At 39.8% G+C, this 20,231-nt stretch overlaps 1 protein-coding gene across 2 annotated transcripts in view; it reads left to right on the top strand.

Annotated features, from left to right (window-relative positions):
* UTRN (utrophin) overlaps positions 1 to 20,231 on the top strand; it is a 461,667-nt gene that overhangs the window by 45,749 nt on the left and 395,687 nt on the right. Inside the window, exon 1 of one of the 2 annotated variants that reach the window (XM_006755401.2) lies at positions 3,955 to 4,164. The exons of the other annotated variant lie outside the window; for it this stretch is intronic. Coding sequence (XP_006755464.2) covers positions 4,071 to 4,164 — 94 coding nt within the window. The 5' untranslated portion in view covers positions 3,955 to 4,070. Of the gene's footprint in view, positions 1 to 3,954; positions 4,165 to 20,231 lie in introns of those variants that run through there. 2 annotated transcript variants of the gene reach the window in all.

Consider the following 20,231-nt stretch of genomic DNA (forward strand, 5'->3'; position numbering starts at 1 on the left):
AAAGAAGGGTAAAGTATGTGCCTTTAATAGCCAAGGTCAGCTCAACTGGTCTTGGCTGAGCTGATGTTGCTGGGCCTGTGTCTTCCCAGTGGAGAGGGGATTAGTCTCGAAATGACTTTGCTTCTCTCTCTCTCTCTTCTACACGACCTCCTGTAGTTTCAGCTCATTCGTCCTGTAATTCTCTCTCTGGTCCAGTCTTTTTTTCCTTTCTGGTGAGAGTAGACCTAGGCTGGCAGCCAGTTACTGTTGAGCTATAATAGAGCTGGTGGTATGTACAAAATTTGATTACTGCTGTCAACACCAGATTGAATAAGACAGTGCATACCCTAGACAGATCCTTGCAGCATAAATGGCCTATTGATTTCACAAGAACTAGAAATGAGGCCACCGGGTAACACAGAAGAAGAAGGGGTCTGTGGATTGAGAGTGGGTTCTGACGTCACAGAGCAATTTTAAAAAGTGCCCTCCTGTTAGAGCTTTTTAGAAGGACCTTTAGATAACGTTGCTTAACTGATCGCTGCTTCTGATTTTCTTCACGGTCAAGTATTTACAGAGACTCCAGGGAAGGCTTTGCACTTGTGCTTGCCTTTCCTGTGCAGAATCCAGTCAGGAGTTGTACTGGTTGATACAGACCACGTTTGCTCCTGAGCTGTGATGACATTCTCACTTAGCTTAATGTGCATGTTTTAGACATTTCCCACAATGGAAAGTTCTATTTGACATAGGAAAGTGCAGGGGTCAGGCTCATAGTCAGCCGTATGCCAAGAAATAACAAAAACAGTGGATTACATGGTGCAGGCTTGGGATGTGGAAAATTTCTTAGAAGATGGATGAATCATATTATTAGTACATGCTGCAAGGCCCGAGGCCTTATATTGGAAAATAAAGAAAAAAATGGTTACTTTTTAAAGTTTATAGCCTTTTTATATTTGTGTATGTGTGTGTATTTGCTTTATGTTGGTTATATTCTGTTTAGTTTTTTTGGGGGGGCGGATTAAAGTCCTAAAATAGGATGTTTTAGGAAAGAGATAATTAACATTGTCTATGAGTTTGTTCAAACATCACAAGGTCTAAAATAAAAGATAATTCCTCTGAATTAGATTACAGCAGATTAGATAGTCCCTTAGGATTAGAAAAAAGTGATAATCCCTTCAAATTAGATTTTAGATGGTTTGAATTTTGAATTAGATAATCTCTTTGAATTAGTTTGGATAATCCCTTTGATTTAGAATAATTACCACCCTTCTTACAATATCATATTTTTAAGAGGGAAAGGGGATTCCTGATTTGTTGTCCTCCTTGGCTACCTTCAAAATTTTTGAGATCTTTAATCATTTAATTTTTTTTAATTTTTTTATTGCTTAAAGTATTACAAAAGGTATTACATATGTGTCCTTTTATTTTTCCCCGCCCTTGACAATCCTCTGGCCTCCCCTACCCCCCAGTGTCTTATGTCCAGAGATCTTTAATCTTAAATCACAACACAACTGATCTCTGTGTGCAGGAGGCAGCCGATCGATGACTCTCATCATTGATGTTTCTATCTCTCTCCCCCTCTCCCTTCCTCTGAAATTAGTAAAAACATATTAAAAAATGGTGCCAGGTGGGTGCCAGGGAAATGCTTTTTAAAGTATATGATTGTCTAACCACTGTGTTGTACACCTGAAACTAATGTGAAGTGAAACTGAATGTAAACTGTAATTGAAAAATAAAATAAAAATTTTTTCCCCATAAACAATTATAGCTATTCACTTACAAAAGGCTGCTTTTTAATTGGGCCTATTTCTATTTAAGAAGAAAATAAAGCAGAAAGACCGATTGGAAGAACTGGTTTGTGAGTGATTGGAATCTCATATTTCCACTGAGAATTTCATCTCTTAATGCATTTTCTTAAGCAACCCTTTGGGAGAGCAAGCAGGATCAAGTACTTTAGCAGCTTCTTGCCAGAGATAAGAAGGCCAGCCAATATTTACCTGGTATAAATCCATACAACTATACCAGTTGAAAATGTTGAAATTCTTTCATACCTGTTTGGAAATACCCACTATTAAAGCTGGATACCTTCAAGGTCTTGCTTAAGCATTAGTAGCCAGTATCTATTCTGAGCAAGTGGTCCCCATGTCTTGCTGCTTGTTCTGTAGTTTGAGTATGTAGCCCTGCCTTTCAATATGGAAGTATTTTTAGGTTCCTGGTAGAAACTGGGCTTTAATAACCATCAGGGAACTGCACATCACACCATGATGAGATGTCCTATCTACCCACTAGGATGGCTTCTATAATAAAATGACAGGTAATAAGTGTGGCTGAGGATGTGAAAAAATTGGAATCTGCACAGACAGGTAGTGGAAATACTTTGGAAAACTCTCTGGCAGTTTTTTTAATGGTTCACCATATGGTTCTATGTGACCCAGCAATTCTACCCCTGGGTATATATACCCAAGAGAAATGAAAACATATAACAACATTCAGAGTTGTACATGAATGCTCAAAGCAGCATTATTCATAACCAAAAGGTAGAAACAACCCAAATATCCGTCAACTGATAAATGGATAAATAAAATGGGGAGTATTATTACAATGGGATATTATTCATCCAAAAAAAGGAATGCAGTACTGACACGGATGAACCTTGAAAACATTGTGTGGGAAGTGAAAAAAAGAACCTGTGCATATTTAATGATTTCATTTACATGAAATTCTCAGAACAGGCAAATCAATAGAGCAAATGTAGATTTTTGTGGTAGCCTGGGGCTGGAGGGTGGGAGGAGGAAGTGGAGCATGACAGCTTTTTGGGGTGGTGAAAATGTTCTAAAATTGATTGCGGTGATGGATGCACAACTCTGTGAATATATGAATAATCATTGAATTATACACTCTACATGAGTTAATTGCATACAAAGGGAATTCTAAATCAATAAAGCTGTTACCAAAAAAAAAAAAAATTGGGCTTTGATTATGTGACATAATCTGTATCACTGTTCTTCTCTCCTCACAAGACTCTTAGGAGGCAGGTGAGGTCTCTACTCCCATTTTACAGGTTTGGAGATTGAGGCTTAGAGTGAGTATTTTGCCAGAGTCATACAGCTTCCAGTCTAGGCAAAATACACAGGTAAAGAGGAGAAGAGTGGGGTAGGTACTGGCTGGTTCTCTTTTCTATACCTCAGCCAGCAGTAGTAGGGAAGAACATGGCTTTTAATTTAAACCTGTGTGTTTCCTGGTAAGGGCACATATTCTATGAAAATCTTTGCTTAAGAGTAGGAAGTTTCTATATTCAAGAGAGAAAAAGAGAATAGGAATAGGGAAACAAGTGAGGTGATGTGGTGATGATTTATCTTGCTTATTATACATCTGTGGAAAACGTGCAGAAGTGATAGCCAAGAGGGCAAGGCAAATATAGAAAATAGAATAGCCTGGAAATGTGAGTCAAAATTGTAACCTCTTATCTTAGAATTCTATGTGGTTAATTTTGTCCATAATAGCAGTTTCTAAGGAATTAAGAAGAGATCATTTTGAGTTTTATTTCCTTAACTTTTATTTATATATGTATGTGTATATATATATATGTGCGCGCATATATATATATATATATATATATATACCCATTAAAGTGAAATAACAAGTCCAATTTATTCTTTGAAGTATAGTTAATTTGTAACCAAACTCTTCACCCAGTTGTATACCCAGGGCAGAAGCCTCTATTTATATACCTAGTGGGTAGAGAGGTGGGTGGGGATGTCCCTTAGTAGCTGAGCTGATGCTGTCAAAACAGGAAACAAAGTTATAATCTCTTGGTATATTCAAAGGCTCTTACTTGTGACAATTAAAAAGCAAAACAAAACAGAAAACAAAAAAGAAATCAACCCCAGCCCCCAGTGACCGAAGGCGTTTCACTGACGGCTAAGTGTAACTTCCTGTCTGCCTTGGGAGGAGACGGGCTGGGGTTAGTCAGATCCTCTCATGGGAAAAGAAAAGCCACCCCAACACAGGACATCCCAGTGTGCAGTTCGAAGGCTGCTTTGTTGTCCGCTTCCTCTGCATCCCTTTCCTCGTCTTTCAAGCAGATGTAGGTGATGAGCAGCCCGGCAGCCACCGCATTTCGTTGGAAAAAGTGCAGATTTGACCTGGCAGGGCCAGGAGCTCGCCGGGTTTACCAGCGAGTGCCAGGTAAGTTTGTCAGCTTGCCGGACTCCCGACTCCCCACCCGTGAGGTTTGGATCGGCTGACAAGGCTCCCTCAGTCACTTACCGCGTCTGTTTGCAACAAAGCCCCGGAAGGCAGGGTTTGCTGGTGATGGACAGCCTTGTTCCTCCTGATGCCACCTCTGCTGTAGACTCTGAATAGTGGAGACCAGTGCTGTCTGCTTCATCCTTCTCTTCAGAGTGTGATGGTCTGCCACATATTAGCTTCTTGGGGAAAAACACTCAAGGAACCATAACTTTATTGTGACAAGTGTGTTGCACTTGGTTTCCCTGGATTTCTGAAGCAGCTTCTGATGTGTGGACTGTTTACAGTTATATAGAGAGCAAGTTTCCTCTGCTGTTGAATTGTGGTAGAGCTCAAGTTGTTCTGTATTTGATTCACTGTGCTGGCGAGAAAGATATTTCACTTTTGAAAATGTATATAGTTCAGAGCCGACAAAGTGGGGGAGCCGGAGGTTTGTACTTTTGGGGGAAATGGAGATGAGGGGTCTTGTTTTACTGGAGAACCGCCAGCGCAGAGCTTGACATGGGATGTGCTCATGCCCGTTTCCATCACTGGACCCCACTTCCAAGTGACCTTTCTGGACCGGTTCATGTATATATTCATGTACTGGCCATAGAAACTTTCTGAGAAAAGCAAAACAAAGGAAGTGATGTGTTTTATTTGATCTCATATATCATGTTTGAACATTGTCACTATGGGAAAACTTTTAGGCTAAGTTAGTATTAAACATTTTTTTTTCTTTCTTTTGGAATTACTTTGTCCCTTTTAATGTTTTATTCCTTATAAATCCATATAAATGAGGTGGTAAATGCTTGTAGGCAGTGTCTCTATGGAGGGCATTTAAAGGGAAATGATGGAGTGGCCCATATTTTCCTGGTAAATTTACTTTCTATGCCACATGTAATAGGAGATCAGTGTACCTATAATTCTCTTCCTGGGCTATTGACTTTTCTCTTTTATTTAAAGAACCATGTGGTCTCAACAGAAAATTAAAATAGCTTTCAGGCACTGAATTAAAACCTCGTGCTTGGGAGTAGCAGTTACAGCATTGTGGCTTTTTGAGGATACTTCTTTACGCTCACTTAATCCTCTTTCTTTCCCTGGCATTCATAATCTCTGTAGTTTTCTCATTTGCATTTTATGGTCTTGCTACAAAGGGTCTCAGGTAACTCTGGTGCTCAAAATCAGAAGATAATTAAAAGAAAAAAATACCAATAAACCTTTAAATAGTAAGCAAACTTGAAAGCAAGTAGACTGCAGCTTTAAACAGGAATTCCCATCCAATTAGACAAGATTTCTTTCCTGCCCTCTGACCAGTCCAAAGGCTTTAGGAAAATACAAAGCATTAAAAAAAAGATACTTCAGAACATGTTGTTTTTAACAAAAATAGAAAACCAGTGGATCCATGATTTCAAATTCCACAAGGGCCTAAGCTCCCTTCACGTTGCTGTTACTGAACTGAATACTTTACTTCCTTATACCTACAGGTAGGTCTCGTTAGTGATCCTGTTAGAAATAAAGATATAAAAATACATTTTTATGGATAGTATATTTCATTGCAACACATGGCCTTTTTTTGTTAAAGCTGCTCCATTATAGCTTAAAGTTTGGGATGAATCCTTTATTTACAGACCTCATGTAAGGCAGAAAGTGAAACCATATGTGTTTTGTATTAAATTTTTGACAGTACAGAAGTTGATAGGTCAAAGGACTGTTGCAGAATCTAAGTGGAATAATAAAACAAATTAAATAGAGTGAATTTAAAAGACATATTTGCTCAAAATTAGCCTTTCAGTGTTTTTGTTTGTTTTATTTTTTTTGAAATTGTCAGTCTTTTGTTCTATGTTGTCATCTAGAATGTGGAATGCTAATTTGGTGAATTTGCCTCTCAGCTTACCCCTGAGATATAACAGGAGGAAACTGAATAAGGTGGACATATCTATCTCTGTCTTTCATATAGAATCTTTTTATTTAAAACCTTTGTGGAATATTTTCTTATTCTTGATGTCTGTGTACAAATGGCCAAATGTTTAAAATAATGTAATTGAGAGAGACCAAAGTTAAAAAAAACAACACTCACCCATCTTGAAAGTGTGAAGTAAAAATGTGTAGGAGCCTAGGCAGGTACGATGGCACAGATCACTTATGTCTGGAAATCGCCTGCTCAGGAAGCCACCTCTGAGAGGCTCTGCTCTTCTCGCCGCCCTTCCTGCTTGGCTGGTGGGCCAACAGGACTCTGTGCCAGCTGCTTCCTTTTCAGATGGGCAGATTAAACCTTCTCAACCCCGGCCGCACTCAGAATCCTAAAAGGGCTGGGGCCCTCACGTAACTGGATTCGGCCTTCACTGTGAAGCTTTTCCAAGATATCCAAGTGATTCTAATGGACTCAGCGAGGAGGAGCACAGGCCCAGGCTGCTAGTTCCTTACAAGGCTGAACTGAACGCTCCATGAGGACGAGGACAAGAGGGAAGCTCAGTCACCGTGGTACCCAGCACCTCACTGTGTGCCCAGCGTCAGGAAGGCTCAGAGTTTGCTTGTGGAATGGATGAATAAACTTCTCTGAGCAGCAGGAGGGCTGGCAGAGGGTAGGATCTGTTAATGTCCGGTCTGTGTTGATGTCGAGGAGGGTTCTATGAGACTGCAGCCCGTCTGAATATCGTTTGTCATTTGGGAAGCTCTTAGGAGAGTGACAGGGGGACAGGCAAACCTTGGTACACTGAGCAGATCTCTCAGCACGGACGAGGCTCCAGGTTGGTGGTGTCTTCAGGAAGCAAGGCAGGTGGAGAGCTTGGGAATCAGACTTTCATCAGAGGCTTGGGTGCAAATGGGTGTGAACGTGGAGGTGGGGCCGGTTGGGGACACTGCCAGGAGGGTCTCCTAAAATGACCTGGCGAGGGGAGGAGTGTGATTATCTTTGGCAGGTCTTAGGGCCTGCCTGACCCACCAGTTGACTACAGTATATAAGAATGAAGGAACACAGAGTTCAGATCAGAGAGTGCTGAGGTTTGCCTGAAAAAACTTCTCAGGGCTTGTGAATTTTTAGCCAGTCTTAATGTTTATAAAAATGATTTCATGGCTAGGAAGAGCAAGTAGAATATAACTTGTGGAGGCTTGAGAGAAAATTATTAAGTTGGAAGAAGAAGGGTAGGGACAGAATGATTTGTTTGAAACAAAAGAATTTGGAGGGGAACTGAGAAGCATGATTAACATAGTATTGAGCAGTGGTTCAAGGGGTGGACCTGAGCTGCCATGGATTCTGGAGGCACTTACCTTCTGTGATGGGTCTTCTCACCAGCAGGATTCCCCCAGGGGGTCATGGTTAGGATTAATGATGGAACACATTTTAAAGCACCTTGAAAGCTATACAGTGGGGCTTGACTTACGAGTGTCCGGACTCACGAGTTTTTTGAGATACCAGCTGTCTCTCGGCTGATTTTTTGCATTGAGTTGATAGAGTAATTTGAGTTAACGAGCTCCTTAACAAACTCCTTAACGAGCTCCTTAACGAGCTCGGTCTCCAAACCGAATTAAACTCGTAAGTCAAGACCCCACTGTATGTGACAGCTCCAGGTACATAGTAAAAGGAATAAGTTCTGTAAAAATTGTAAAAATCTAGTCAGTCGATAAAGAGCTTTGCCCGTGACCTAGAGCCTAGAAATAGGAAATCAAATATTTTGTTCATTATGGTACTTAAAATACATTATATATATATATAATATATTCAAATTTATATATATATATTCAAATGTAATGTATTTTAAGTACCATAAATACATATATATTTAATCATCATCTTTTTTAGTTGTGTTTTTCCTTGACATTACTTGAAAGGTATGCTTATGACATGGATCCTGGGTCGGTTTTATGTTTCACTTGGGTTCTCTGACCCCTTTTTTGAGGGTACCAGGTGCTTCCTATTCCAGCTGTTTGCAAATTGAGGATTTGGTTGTTATCAGTAGGGTGCTCTCTGTGTCCTTACCTATTGCTGGTGGAAGTGGGCTTCTTGGGGTGCTGTGGGGATGGGCATTTCCTGAGGCCCCCACGGGAGGATGAAGTATCATGGAAAGCTTTATTTCTGTGGAACGAAACCCCTGACTCTCCAACGTCCCCTCTCCCTCTGTTCCACCAAAGACACAGCCCCATTTTGTCTTCAGCAGAGCTAGGAGCAAAGCCATTGCCCAGAGTTTCTCCTCCATATTTGTTCAGACCAGTTTAACACCTGGCTAGGTTAGCTTGTATGTTCCCAGCTGCAGGCCACTGTATAGGGTCCACACGGCATGGGGCTTCTAGAGCCACATGGCTATGGAGGGAGCATGGATAAGTACAAGGAAGCAGGAGGGAGGCAAGAAGAGCAAGGGAGAGAGAACTCCTTTGTCTCGGGATTATGGATTCCCACATTTTCACAGACTTGAATTAGGTAACAGTTCCAAGTAAATAGTAAAAGGAAAAATAAGTTCTGTAAAATAAGGGGTGGCCAATGATCTTTGTCCTGCTAGACTGACAGGCAAGCACCTTCCCTACATTACCCTGACTTCACTGTTCATGCACCTATCTTCCCCTTTGTTGGATCCCTTTCCCCAGTGATTTGCAGGGAATGGACCAGTGATTCACTGGGAAGTGTGGAGTTGCAGCTTCCTAGTGAAGCTGCCCAGATTACCATGCTTATAATGTCTGGCCTTCCCTTTGCTCCCTTCCTATTATTAATATTTCTTCCTGTTATTAATATTAACTAGTTATGACAATAACAGTTGAAGGCCCATTGAAAGGATTGATGCCAGAATGAGATAGGGCCTGGGCAGTGACACCTTGCTCTCACTCAATATTTTGACCTTGATTCGAACAGCTCGGTGAACTGGCAACTTAAGTAGTTTTTTCCCACTGAACTAGAACTTTCATTGTTTTGCAGAGGAAGATGAGTCATAGCCCAGTTTTAATATTGTGCCAAAGTGAAATTTTAGTCTAGGACTAGAGGAACACGGATCAAACTTTCTGTCTAAACCACAGAGTATTCAAACTTGGATTGTGAGCTGGGCAGGAATTGGTGGGGCCCCCTCTGTAGGGGACATTCATTATAATACATTTTTTGACCTTCATTCTAACTTTTAATAATGTGTTTAAAAATATCTTTTAAAATACTATAAGTAATCTAGCTCCTTCTTAAAAAAATTCAATACAGAATAAAAAATACAGAAAGTGGAAAATTGTCATTCCCTCACTCCCTCCATAATTATTACCAGTTTTGTTTGTCCTGCCACAGTTTTTTTTCTATGAATATACAAATGTACAGCTTAACATCTAAGTTCCCACAAGCTCAATTTTTCTTTCTGAACCAAAGTTGAAACCATCCTGTAGTAGTGGCATCCCATTTTTTAAATTATTAAAAATAATGAGCTGTGTGGGTGTCTTAGTTCATTTGGGTAATTTTGGGGCAAATAGGCTTTTACTGTTAAATTGCTGTCTGTAAAGAAAGAGTAGAGAGATGAAAAGTAGAATATAATTGTTTGAACTTGTATTTCTTTTTCCGTGAAACTGAACTTCTCTGCATATGTTTATTGGCTATTTTGACAAGGTTCTTCAGTGAATTGCCTTATCCCCATAATGCCCCCCCCCCCCATACTCTCACCGCCCCTGGTGTCTGTGTCCATTGGTTACGCTTATATGCTTGCATACAAGTCCTTTGGTTGATCGAATTGCCTTTTTATACATTGACTATTTTCTTCCATTGTTTGGATCTTTGATTTTTAAACTCTTACTGATTCTGAAGGAAATTCCTACAAAATGGCAGATTTTGAATGACTACTTATTTGAATTTCTTTTGAGTTCTAAGACAGTTAACTTCCATCTGAAAAGACAGACATGATTTCCCGATCTCTGGGGCAGAGGTTTGAATCTTTAGAAATAAATTCTCTATTTTTTCTTTCTCTTTTTGATAGTGTAAAGCTGTCATTATCGCAAATTGTGCTGGAACTGGTAGTTATTTAGGTGTCCTCACTACTTTATTAACTTTTCATATTCTGATCAATTATTTTTTATAGGGATAGTAAATCCCAGAGTTAACTATTTGTGGAAGATGTTGGAATTAGCAGGAAGAGACCTAGAGCCTGAGTCTCAGATTCCTCACTTGCAAAATGGAGATAATGGGGCTATTCTAAGTCTTAAAAGATGTATGCATGTAAAACCCTTTGCACAGTACATGGCAAATAGCAGAAAGGATTATGGTCAATGGTGACTGTTTTTGTCAGTGGAGACTCTCAAGTTAATGCAGGAAAAAGAATATATGAAGGTATTAGTTTAAATGACATCCCGCGTGTACCATCATGCTGAAAATGTATGTTGGTCCTCATCTCTCAGTCTAGATCTGTTAGTGATTTTTCACATCAAAGCATCGAGGCTGTAATTCTATGCCAGGCTCATTCAACCACAGACCCACTACATGGCAAGAACTATAGAGCTATACAGGATAGCAAATGGCCCACAGTTGTCTGGAGAATATCCTTGTGGCAGGGTGCCCGAAATGTTTTGTTGGTTCCAAAGTTCACTTCCATTTGTTCAGAAAGGTTTTTATTGTTTGCAAGCAAGCAAGGCAAGAAGAGGGAAAGGGCACACAGCCTCCCATATGACTCTGCTGTGTGACCTATTTGCCTTTCAGTGCCTTATATAAAAAGCTTTATTTAGTCTGCAGAGAGGACTATTTCTCCAAATAGGGAGAACCGTCAGAATGGTCTGGAAACATGATAGATTTCAGTTTAATGCCTCTGATCCAGATAGTGTGAGAGGCTGGGCTACCCTGCAGTTGTAAGATAGGCATCTTGTACAAATTCTTCCAGGTCACTTGCATATCATCAATGGAAATGCCTCATCAGATAGCGATCTTCTTGGCCCTCTGAGAAAGGCTCCTCCAATCACGCCAACACTGACCCTTTTCTTCTGGCCTGTCCAGCCCCTAGCTGAGTGAGTCTCCTGGCTTTTGACCTGGCCTGTTTTCTTGTTCGCCTCCCGGATTCTGTGCCTTTAGCTTCTGTTTCCACTCTTTGGCAATAACTTCCTTTCTAGTGTTAGTAGTTCCTGGTCTGTGTTTGACAGAAGAAATGTATTTCCCCAGTCGATTCACTTTCTCTCTAGATAACTCTGACTCACCTATCCCATGCTATCTGGCATCTGACAATACTCTGAGAGCTGTTTAGTTAGTTTTTAATAAATATTTATAGTCTAACTCTGAATAACTAGAGTTACAGGAGGAAGAAGAAAAGTATAGTTGTGTGTATGTGTGTCTGGCAGCGATTTATGGAACATTTGGAAATAGAGGAGAAAAAACATCATGAAATGGAAATGCCATGTTTTATCTCTGCACATGCAAATTCTATAAAGTACCTATGACATTCTATCTTTGTTCATATGCATTTTTACAAACCATAGTGTATTTTACGGTGATGGATTTTAAACTGGGAGGTTATGGATATTTTACAAGTGGGTTGAGAAAAGTTCTCATTTTCCTCCTCCATGTCCCACTGGATTCTTCTTTTTAAAAAAATATATTTTTATTAATTTCAGAGAGGAAGGGAGAGGGAGAGAGACATAGAAACATCAATGATGAGAGAGAATAATTGATTGGCTGTCTCCCGCACGCCCCCCACTGGGAATTGAGCCTGCAATCTAGGCATGCGCCCTGACAGGGAATCGAATCATGACCTCCTGGTTTACAGGTCAGTGCTCAACCACTGAGACATGCTGGCCAGGCCCCACTGGACCCTTCTTGTCTACCTACCAATTTCTTCTGCTGTTACAAAGAGAATCTTATGTTTTATGATGAGAATTTATTTTGTAGCTAAATGAACTGTGACCTATTAAAAAAAATCCTTGCGATTGCATTCTGTGTATTCTGAATTTGTTGCTAGGCCTTATGCTGCAAAATTTCTCTGAGTAATAAAATCTAAATGAAAATGAAAGGTGTTGAAGGTAAATCTATCCCTTGATTACTGCAATAAAGAATCGATATTTACTTCCCATAATCTGGAAGTCATTCAGTAGGTAATATTTGCCTGGTGTTTTATGGTGAACAAGTCTTATCATATTGGGTTTGTATTAGGAAGAAAGTAAGCATTGATTTCCCTGTAATTTTTAAAATTTCTCATCTTCATGTTTCTTAAAGGGTAGTGCTTAGTTTTCTGTCAATCTTAACTGTGCCACACATGGCTAAGAATTAGAAATAAGCGGGGGAAAAGGAGCCCCAAATAATTTAGAGAACATTATTGAGACCCGCTGTTTTTTAGATCCTGTTATGGTTGTTGAGTGTTTGAAATCTGGTTTTTAACTTAATGATTCTGCTCACTGGCAGCCCAGACCACCGCATATCCTGCAGACTGCACATGGATTAGAATGGACATTTGCCCCTTGGTCTGTGCAGTGTGGGGCCCTCATTCAGTGACTCTTTTCTTAATTCACACCCAGGGACTCAATTTCTAGGTCTAGGGCAGTAAATGAGAAGGGTAGCAGGCGTGAGTGCTGCTAAAAATGGACACGATGACAATAATGGGATGTGCTGGTTGTGGAGGAGACGGAAAAAAAAAGCTGCCCAGAGAAGGCTCAAGCCCAAGCAACCTGGGTCAGATGGCATTCTATTTTGCTACTCCAGTAAGCAACAATTGGAAGACAAACACAAAAACATTAGCAGGTGAAAAGACCTCTTCCTGTGAAATGACTAGCAAGCAAGGGAAGGCTGCATGGGTGCCTGGGCTGCAGCGCGCACTCAGGCTTTCGAATCCTGTTGGTGTATTTTGTCGGAACCAAGTGAATGAAAACAAAGCCCTTTTCTCTGGCTCCAGAGTGGCCTGCTGAAGTTCAGCCCATCTGTGCTGGGGTTGGTGCTCTGCAGCCAGCGTTCGGTTCCTTTCGGAGCCACTGCCGGTGTTTTTGGGGCTGAGCTGTGCCCCCTGTAAGCAGGGTGTGTCCTTTGGTTTATTCTGCTATTAGATCACCAACAATCCACTCCTAAGGTTGGTCAGGTGCACCTTTTCCAGGAATTCGTTGCTTACCTCTCCTGATAGACAGCGTTTAGAACAGCCTGTTGCTGCAATCGTGCCATACAGGGTGTGGCAAACGTAGGCTTACAGCTGCGAGTATGTGAAGCACAGTTTATTCTTGTATTATTATTTCTTAATTATCGCATTGTTTTCCATATGAACAGCTGTCAACTTACTTTTGCCCAGCTTGTATACATGTTTGCTTTTCTTTTTACTATTGTTATCTTCCGTCATTTCAGTGGTTTATTTCCAGTAAGTTAAAAGTATGCAGACCCCAGATTTCTTTATATAGTGAAATCACCACATGTACTCCAAATAAGGTTATATTTCCCTTACTCACAGTTTGTCAGAGATGCAGACATATGGTAGGAAGAAATGTTAGCTCTATCCACAAAGGAGGGTTTTCCACTTTCCTCACCAGCCTCACCGGCCACCTCCCTTCCTGCCACCAGCAGGCAGTGAAGATGGCTGGTGGGTGTGGGGTTTGGAGGCCAGTTGTTCCTAGACTCTGCACCGACCTGCTGTGAGTTGATAGCAGCTCAGCCAAGCTATGAGCTTGTACTTTGACTCATGCCAGATTCCCTTCCTTTCCCCGTGATGATATGTTATTAGTATCCTGATCCCTGTTATTTGTTGAGTTAATCTGTGCTTCAGGGATCTCAGAAGATCACAGCATTTTGTTTTCAGTGACCTCATCTTGTAATATACGCTTTGGGTAGGTGAGACTAGACTAGAGACCTTTAAGCCCAACAATTTAATATCTACAAATAGTGTTTTATATTTAACGTTCCTACCCATCCCTCTGCAGCATTTTAGAAACAGATGCTTAACATGTTTAAACAGACAATCCCCTGTTACTTACTTTAAGGTATCCATTTTATCATTAACAGGATATAGGCTTATTTTTTTAAACCTCAAATCCATGAGAAGAGAATGTTCAGTGGGATATGAGGATCAGGTGAAACTCTCGTGTTGGAATCATTGATCAAAGGACTTCCTACAGAAATTCTGGCAGCCTTATTTTCTTTTTTCTTCAGCAGTTTTTGGCAAACATTTGTTTGTCAATATTGATTGATTGATTATAAAAATAATTAGTGAAAAAATTTAAAATGAGCTTCAGAATTAAACTGAGTAATTTAAACTTCTTTACAATATGAGATCTTGTTGGTTATGTCATTGTTATGTCTACTCAGACAAAGTAGAGAATGTACTTCAAAGGCAGGTTCTACATCCCACATAGCAGATCAATCAGTCCATTGCTGTAGGCAAGGGTGGAGAACCTTTTTTCTGCCAAGGGCCATTTGGATATTTAAAACATCATTTGAGGGCCATTCAAAATTATCAGCTTAAAAATTAGCCTGCTATATTTGGTCAAACTTTTAATTAACTCACCCCTAATGCCTTGGTGTGGCCAGACCAAATGCTTTCTCAGGCCTTATAAGGCCCATGGGCTGATGTGTACCACTCCTGTGTAGGGAGAGGAGGAAGGTAGAGCCTGTCCTCCCTGCCCCGGTCATGTTCCCAAGCACACACTGGGGCTTTGGAGTCACACTACCTGAATTTCAATTCAGGTATTTCCATTACTAGCTGTGTATAATCTAGGCAAGTTATTTAATTGTAAGTGTCTGTGATCTCTTTTGAACAATAGGGACCATAAGAACATTTACCTGTAATGGATGTTGTGGGGCTTAGATTACATATTAATCCATGCAGGAAGCATTCAATGTATACTGCTAAGAATAGCAACAATAGTAAGGCTACTACCACTAGTATATAGTGTATATATAGTATTCCTAGTATTATTAACAAATTTAAAATAATAGTTTAAACTATCTTATAGAATAGAGCTGCTAAAATGAAATAGACTTGGCTGATTTGAAATTTGATTCTTTTTGCCCATTCTCTTTAGGTGATAGTGAGCCATGAAAAACTAAAAGGTAGAAATAAAGGCAGATAAACTATCTAGGTGATTTATTCGTACACTGCACAGAAGTCTCATGACTAGAATTTAAAGCACTAGCATTTGTTGCTGTTCCCTGGAAATCTGTATTTTGAATTTCTTAATATTAACTATCTTCTTAGCCTGTTTACCTTTTTATTGTTAAAATAAGATGTTCCTTATTTCATTAAAATTGTGTTCTTTAAAGAAAATTCCAAATTTCTTATCTTTATTGTTAAGTGCTTTTTCCTTTAAAAAATCACATTTATATCAAAGAATATTAGAAAAGAAAAAATATCCATTCCCATTTCTACCATCTTAATACCATGCTAACTTTCATGTCTTATTTTCCCATTTCATGTCTATAATAATATTTTAAAATAATTATATAATCCTTTTAATTTTTTTGTCCTGCTATTTTACTTTTATATTATTTTATAAGTACTATCCATGTTCCATTAAGCAGTGACACTATCATTTATTGAACTCTTTCGCTGCTTTGGGGGATTTAGTTCATTCCTAGTACTTCAACATTATGGATAATAGTGCAGTGAAAAATTGTCTTTATTGATCTGTAAAATTGAGATAATAAAAATAATTACTGTAGGGTTACTGGGAGGATTGTATGAGTGAATGCATAAAAAGCAAGTTTTCTCAGCCACAGCACAATTGCCATTTGGGGCCAGGTAAGTTTGCTGTGGGAACTGTCCTCTTTGTAGATGTTTGACATCATCCCTAGCTTCTACCCACTGGTTCTGACAAAAAAAAAAAAAAAAGTCTTCAGAGGTTGCCAAAGGCCTGTCTCCCAGGGGGTAAAATGGATCCCAGTTGAAATCGCTCCTAGTCGAGAACCTCTGACATAAAACAGTTAAAGCCCCAGTACTGCTCTAGTGAGCACTACATAAGTATTTGCTATTACTATTATTGCTGTTGGTATCATTCTTCATTGTAGTTATTTATTTCTGATAAGTTCCTAGCAATAGAATTTTTGGAACAAGAGGCTTAATTTTCTGGTTTCTGACATGTGTTCCTAAATGCTCTCCAGGGCTGTGGTAAGCTCAATGCCATTAGTTGTATATACATATGTCAATATCTTGGCCATCTAGCCAGTATTCAATTGTGAATACCACATATTGTTTTATTTTTAATTTCTGTAATTATTAGTCAAGACAGGCATTTCCTATTATTCTTTATTTGTATTGCCATATCTGAAGATTCAGGAATTGCTTTTGTTGTGTTACCCTTTTTCAATTTTGTTTTTTAGCTGCTTTGTTATCTACCATTTGCAGTTGAAAAGTCATACCCCCAGTAACCAAGCCTGTATTACATTTCTTTGCTTGACCTTAACAAGCATCCAAGTTGAACATGGTTGAGGTCCTTTCAGATTATTATGTTTCACCCAAATAGCCCTTTGCTTTTTCAGAATAAGAAATAGTAGTTGACAATGTCCCATAATATGAGTAAATACGAGACCGCTCAGGATTTAAATGTAAGGTTGCAGCCTCTGTTTTCAGAAGGATAATTTTGTGAAAAGCACTCAACTGTGTATCCTGTGATATGGGTCATCTGATAAACATGGTTGCCTCTGGGTTACCCTTTTGAAAATTCCAATCCTAGCTGTAGCAGAGGCCCTACCCGTAACCCCTGCTTTTAACAGTTTCAAGTGCTGGAAACTTCCAGCTGCAGGCACCTCCAGTCCTTTGCCTGAGGGCATTCCTTTGCCTGGAAAAGCTCCTATTCAGGTTAGGCAGGAAGTGCCAGCTTCCAGCAGCCCACAGCCAGGGACTGCTGTAGTATCTCAATGAGCTACCTTTGAGATGAGTATTTGGATCTTGATTCAGTGGTAACTTGCTTGAAAATGACCCTTTTATTGGCCACCTTTCCTTTCCTGTCTCACTTCTTCACTCCCTACCAGTGTTCCGTGGAATCACCTCCTAAATAATCTACTTGCACTTAAATCCTTGTCTCAGTGTTTGCTTCTGGAGAGAGGCAAACTAAGATGTTTTTCTTTGACCTTGATGGAAGAAGAGGACAAATTAGCCCAGGGGAATAGAAATCTTTTGAAAACCTGCCTGTATAGGAAGTAATAAGTTTAGTTTCATTGATTCTGAGACATTTTGGACCAATAAATATTCTAATTATGCTGCTGCCCAGAGTCCCGGGAGAGTCTCTGAAATGCTTGGTGGGGTTAGCGCCCCTGCAGGATGACTGAATGACCCCACTTAGTGTGACCTTCTGCCCACTTCCTTCACACCATGGAGTGACTCAGGGCCCGGCTGGATTTCAGAAAGACTGGCTTCTCCACATAGAGACAGGAGATACTAGGAAAAAAAAAATATCCGAATCCATTGTTTTCCTAATTACATCCTTATTTTTGAGATCATTGTTAACACCTTGGGGAAATGTTTAGCTTGCAGTTCCCCTGTTTGGCAGGAGGGGCAATATTAGTTTTAATTTCGGTCTTAGTCCAGAGGGCTGTGTTCGAGTGAAAACCATCCAGGAATTAAGGGGAAGACCTGATGAGTCTAATTCTGGATCTTCAAAGGGACTTTACTGTACTGATAAGGGAAGTGCCTTTTAAATGTAAGGTTGATTCCAGGGATTTTTGTCATTAGTCTGTCACTTCCTTACTCAAACTTAAAGAATAACAAAAAAGGCCCGTTACACAATGTAATGCACAGATGATATATCATAAAATTGTATACTTGAAACCTATATAATCTAATATGACCCCAATAAATTTAATAAAAAACAAAGGCCCAAATAATAGTAATAATAATGGTCACAGAGACAAAGAAAATGAGTAAAATAAAAAGAGTTGTAAATATTTGCTTTATTAATTAAAAAAAAACTTATCAGAGTTGATTTCTAAAAGTCAAATTTGGCTAGAACGTAATAGTTAAATTTCTTTAAGCGCGGGAGGTCGGAATGCTGAGGTCCTGATCTGGGTGTCTTACGCCAGGGTAGAAATATCCGTCTCAGGCACTTACTGAAAGAGCCCTCCCAGGGAGGGCCTGTGGTCAGCGTGTACACTGACACCTGTCTCCCCCACCCCCTCCCATCTGTCCATCACCCAGCTGCTGTCCTTCAGTGCTCCCTCTTCAGACTGCAGTCACATCACTGTTTTGTTTTCTCACCAGCAAAATGTTGAATGTAGTTTTTAAAAAGCTGAAGTCATTACCCAGTCTTCAACGACCCTAGTTGGATGTGAATATGACCCCGAGTGACCCAGGGTGCATGCTGGCCAGCATAGGTTTCACATTTTCCATGTGCAAGTTCTTCCTTTGTTGTTCATGATTAATAACTGAACAGGATATAAAGCCAAATGATTTCATTGTTGAACACAGACTTGAAGGTCATGAGAAAGTGCCTGTTCAAATGAAACTTTGCCAATATGTGGTCGAAAGGTCTGCATTAGCACCTGGATAGTTTTTGAAACTAGGCAGAGAAAAGAGAGAAAAAAAAGAACCATCATTCTTTATATGACATGAACATTGATTTCAACTAGACCAACTGATGTGTTGGATCCATAAGACAGGATTACCTATGAGGCTGAGTTTGTACCATGAGTAACATTTTAAAACAAAGGTGTATTGAGGACCTGCTGTGTGCCAGGTTGTGCAGATGAATTTGTTGTGCCAAGAAATGTGGTAAAGAATTAGCTGTAGGGTAAGCCTACTTTGGCAATAGCTTAATTTTTAAGTTCGGTATCTTATTGGTCCACTATTTGAAATAAGATTTTGAATGAAGTTTCTTAGTACTTAGCACTCTGAATTTTATTAGGCTTTCAAAAGAGTTTAGTAGGCACATGATTACTGATAAAAATACAATAGTACTTTAAAAATGAAATGCAGTATCTTACAGAACTATATTTTATGTTTATCTTCCTTTTCTACGTATTTTTTTAGGCTTTTGAGTCAGAAGTTAGGAAAAGATTGGCTAATAGCCTGTCTACTTTTCCCACTTGTAGAAGAAACTGCCCCAACGCTTAGTTATATACATATATACACATGCCTGCTTTGTATGATGGAATGCCACAAGATCTAGCAGCTATAACTTTAAATCATGAGGGTAGATTCATTTTGAAAGCGACCCACGGAAAGCGTGGTCTTCCCAGGACTGGTGCGATGTGAAATGGTTGAGGGATGACTGGGCCTGGCTGGGTCCTGTTCCTTCCTGTGTTTTTACTTGTTTGCTTTCCGGCTGAGTCTTAAATGTTCTCTCGAAGACGGCTTTTAGGTCCTAAGTCAACTGGTAGGAATTTGGTTGTGTGGTGGGAATAATGACCGACGGGAGGGGATGTACTCTCTTCACTCAACAGTTCCCCCTGGAATTTTCCCTGCTTAAAGCATGCAAACACAGAAAACCATAAAACATTATAATTTTATTGGAGATGAATTATTCCTGTTAAAAAAGTTTTTATACATGGCGAATGCTTAAGTTTTTCTGAACCGTCAGGATTTCTCTCTTTCTCCCCCCTACCCCCCAACCCCCGCAAGGCTACATCAGGTTATTTCTTTGGTAAGGATTCCTATATATTTATGGTGCTTAAGTAACAGAAGCCAGAGAATAAGACAGTTTCTTCCTTTAGGGAGTTAAGAATCTCGTTAGAAGGGAGATCAATATGGTCTTGCATGTATATAATATTATTAAATCTTCAAGCTCCCCAGAGAGTTTGTTATAAGAACTACCTGTGTATTTAATAGGTGGGATGAGGTGGGTGTAGGGCTGGAGAAGGAAGTTTCTAACAGCTTCATGAAAAAAGGTACAATTTGATGTGGAAACGATGGACGAGCTGGGGCTGGAGGACAAGGTTGCAGGCAGAGGGCACGGTTGAGTGGGGATGGCTAAAGGAAAGCATGCTGAATGCCATGAACCTATAAGGCACAGCTGTACCTGGTTTTGAGGGCAGTGGGTGATGTTTGGGAGCATCTGTATGTGCAGAATTTCATGATCCTAAGTTAATCTATCGAAGGTGTTCAGGATGCAAGTAGGAGGTGGATGGTAGAGGAGGTTTTTATAATACATCAAAGGCGAGGACCTGGCCATTGAGGTTGGTAGCTTGGGAA

Source organism: Myotis davidii, unplaced genomic scaffold (genome assembly GCF_000327345.1).
Source record: "Myotis davidii unplaced genomic scaffold, ASM32734v1 scaffold292, whole genome shotgun sequence".
NCBI classification, from domain to species: Eukaryota; Metazoa; Chordata; class Mammalia; order Chiroptera; family Vespertilionidae; genus Myotis; species Myotis davidii.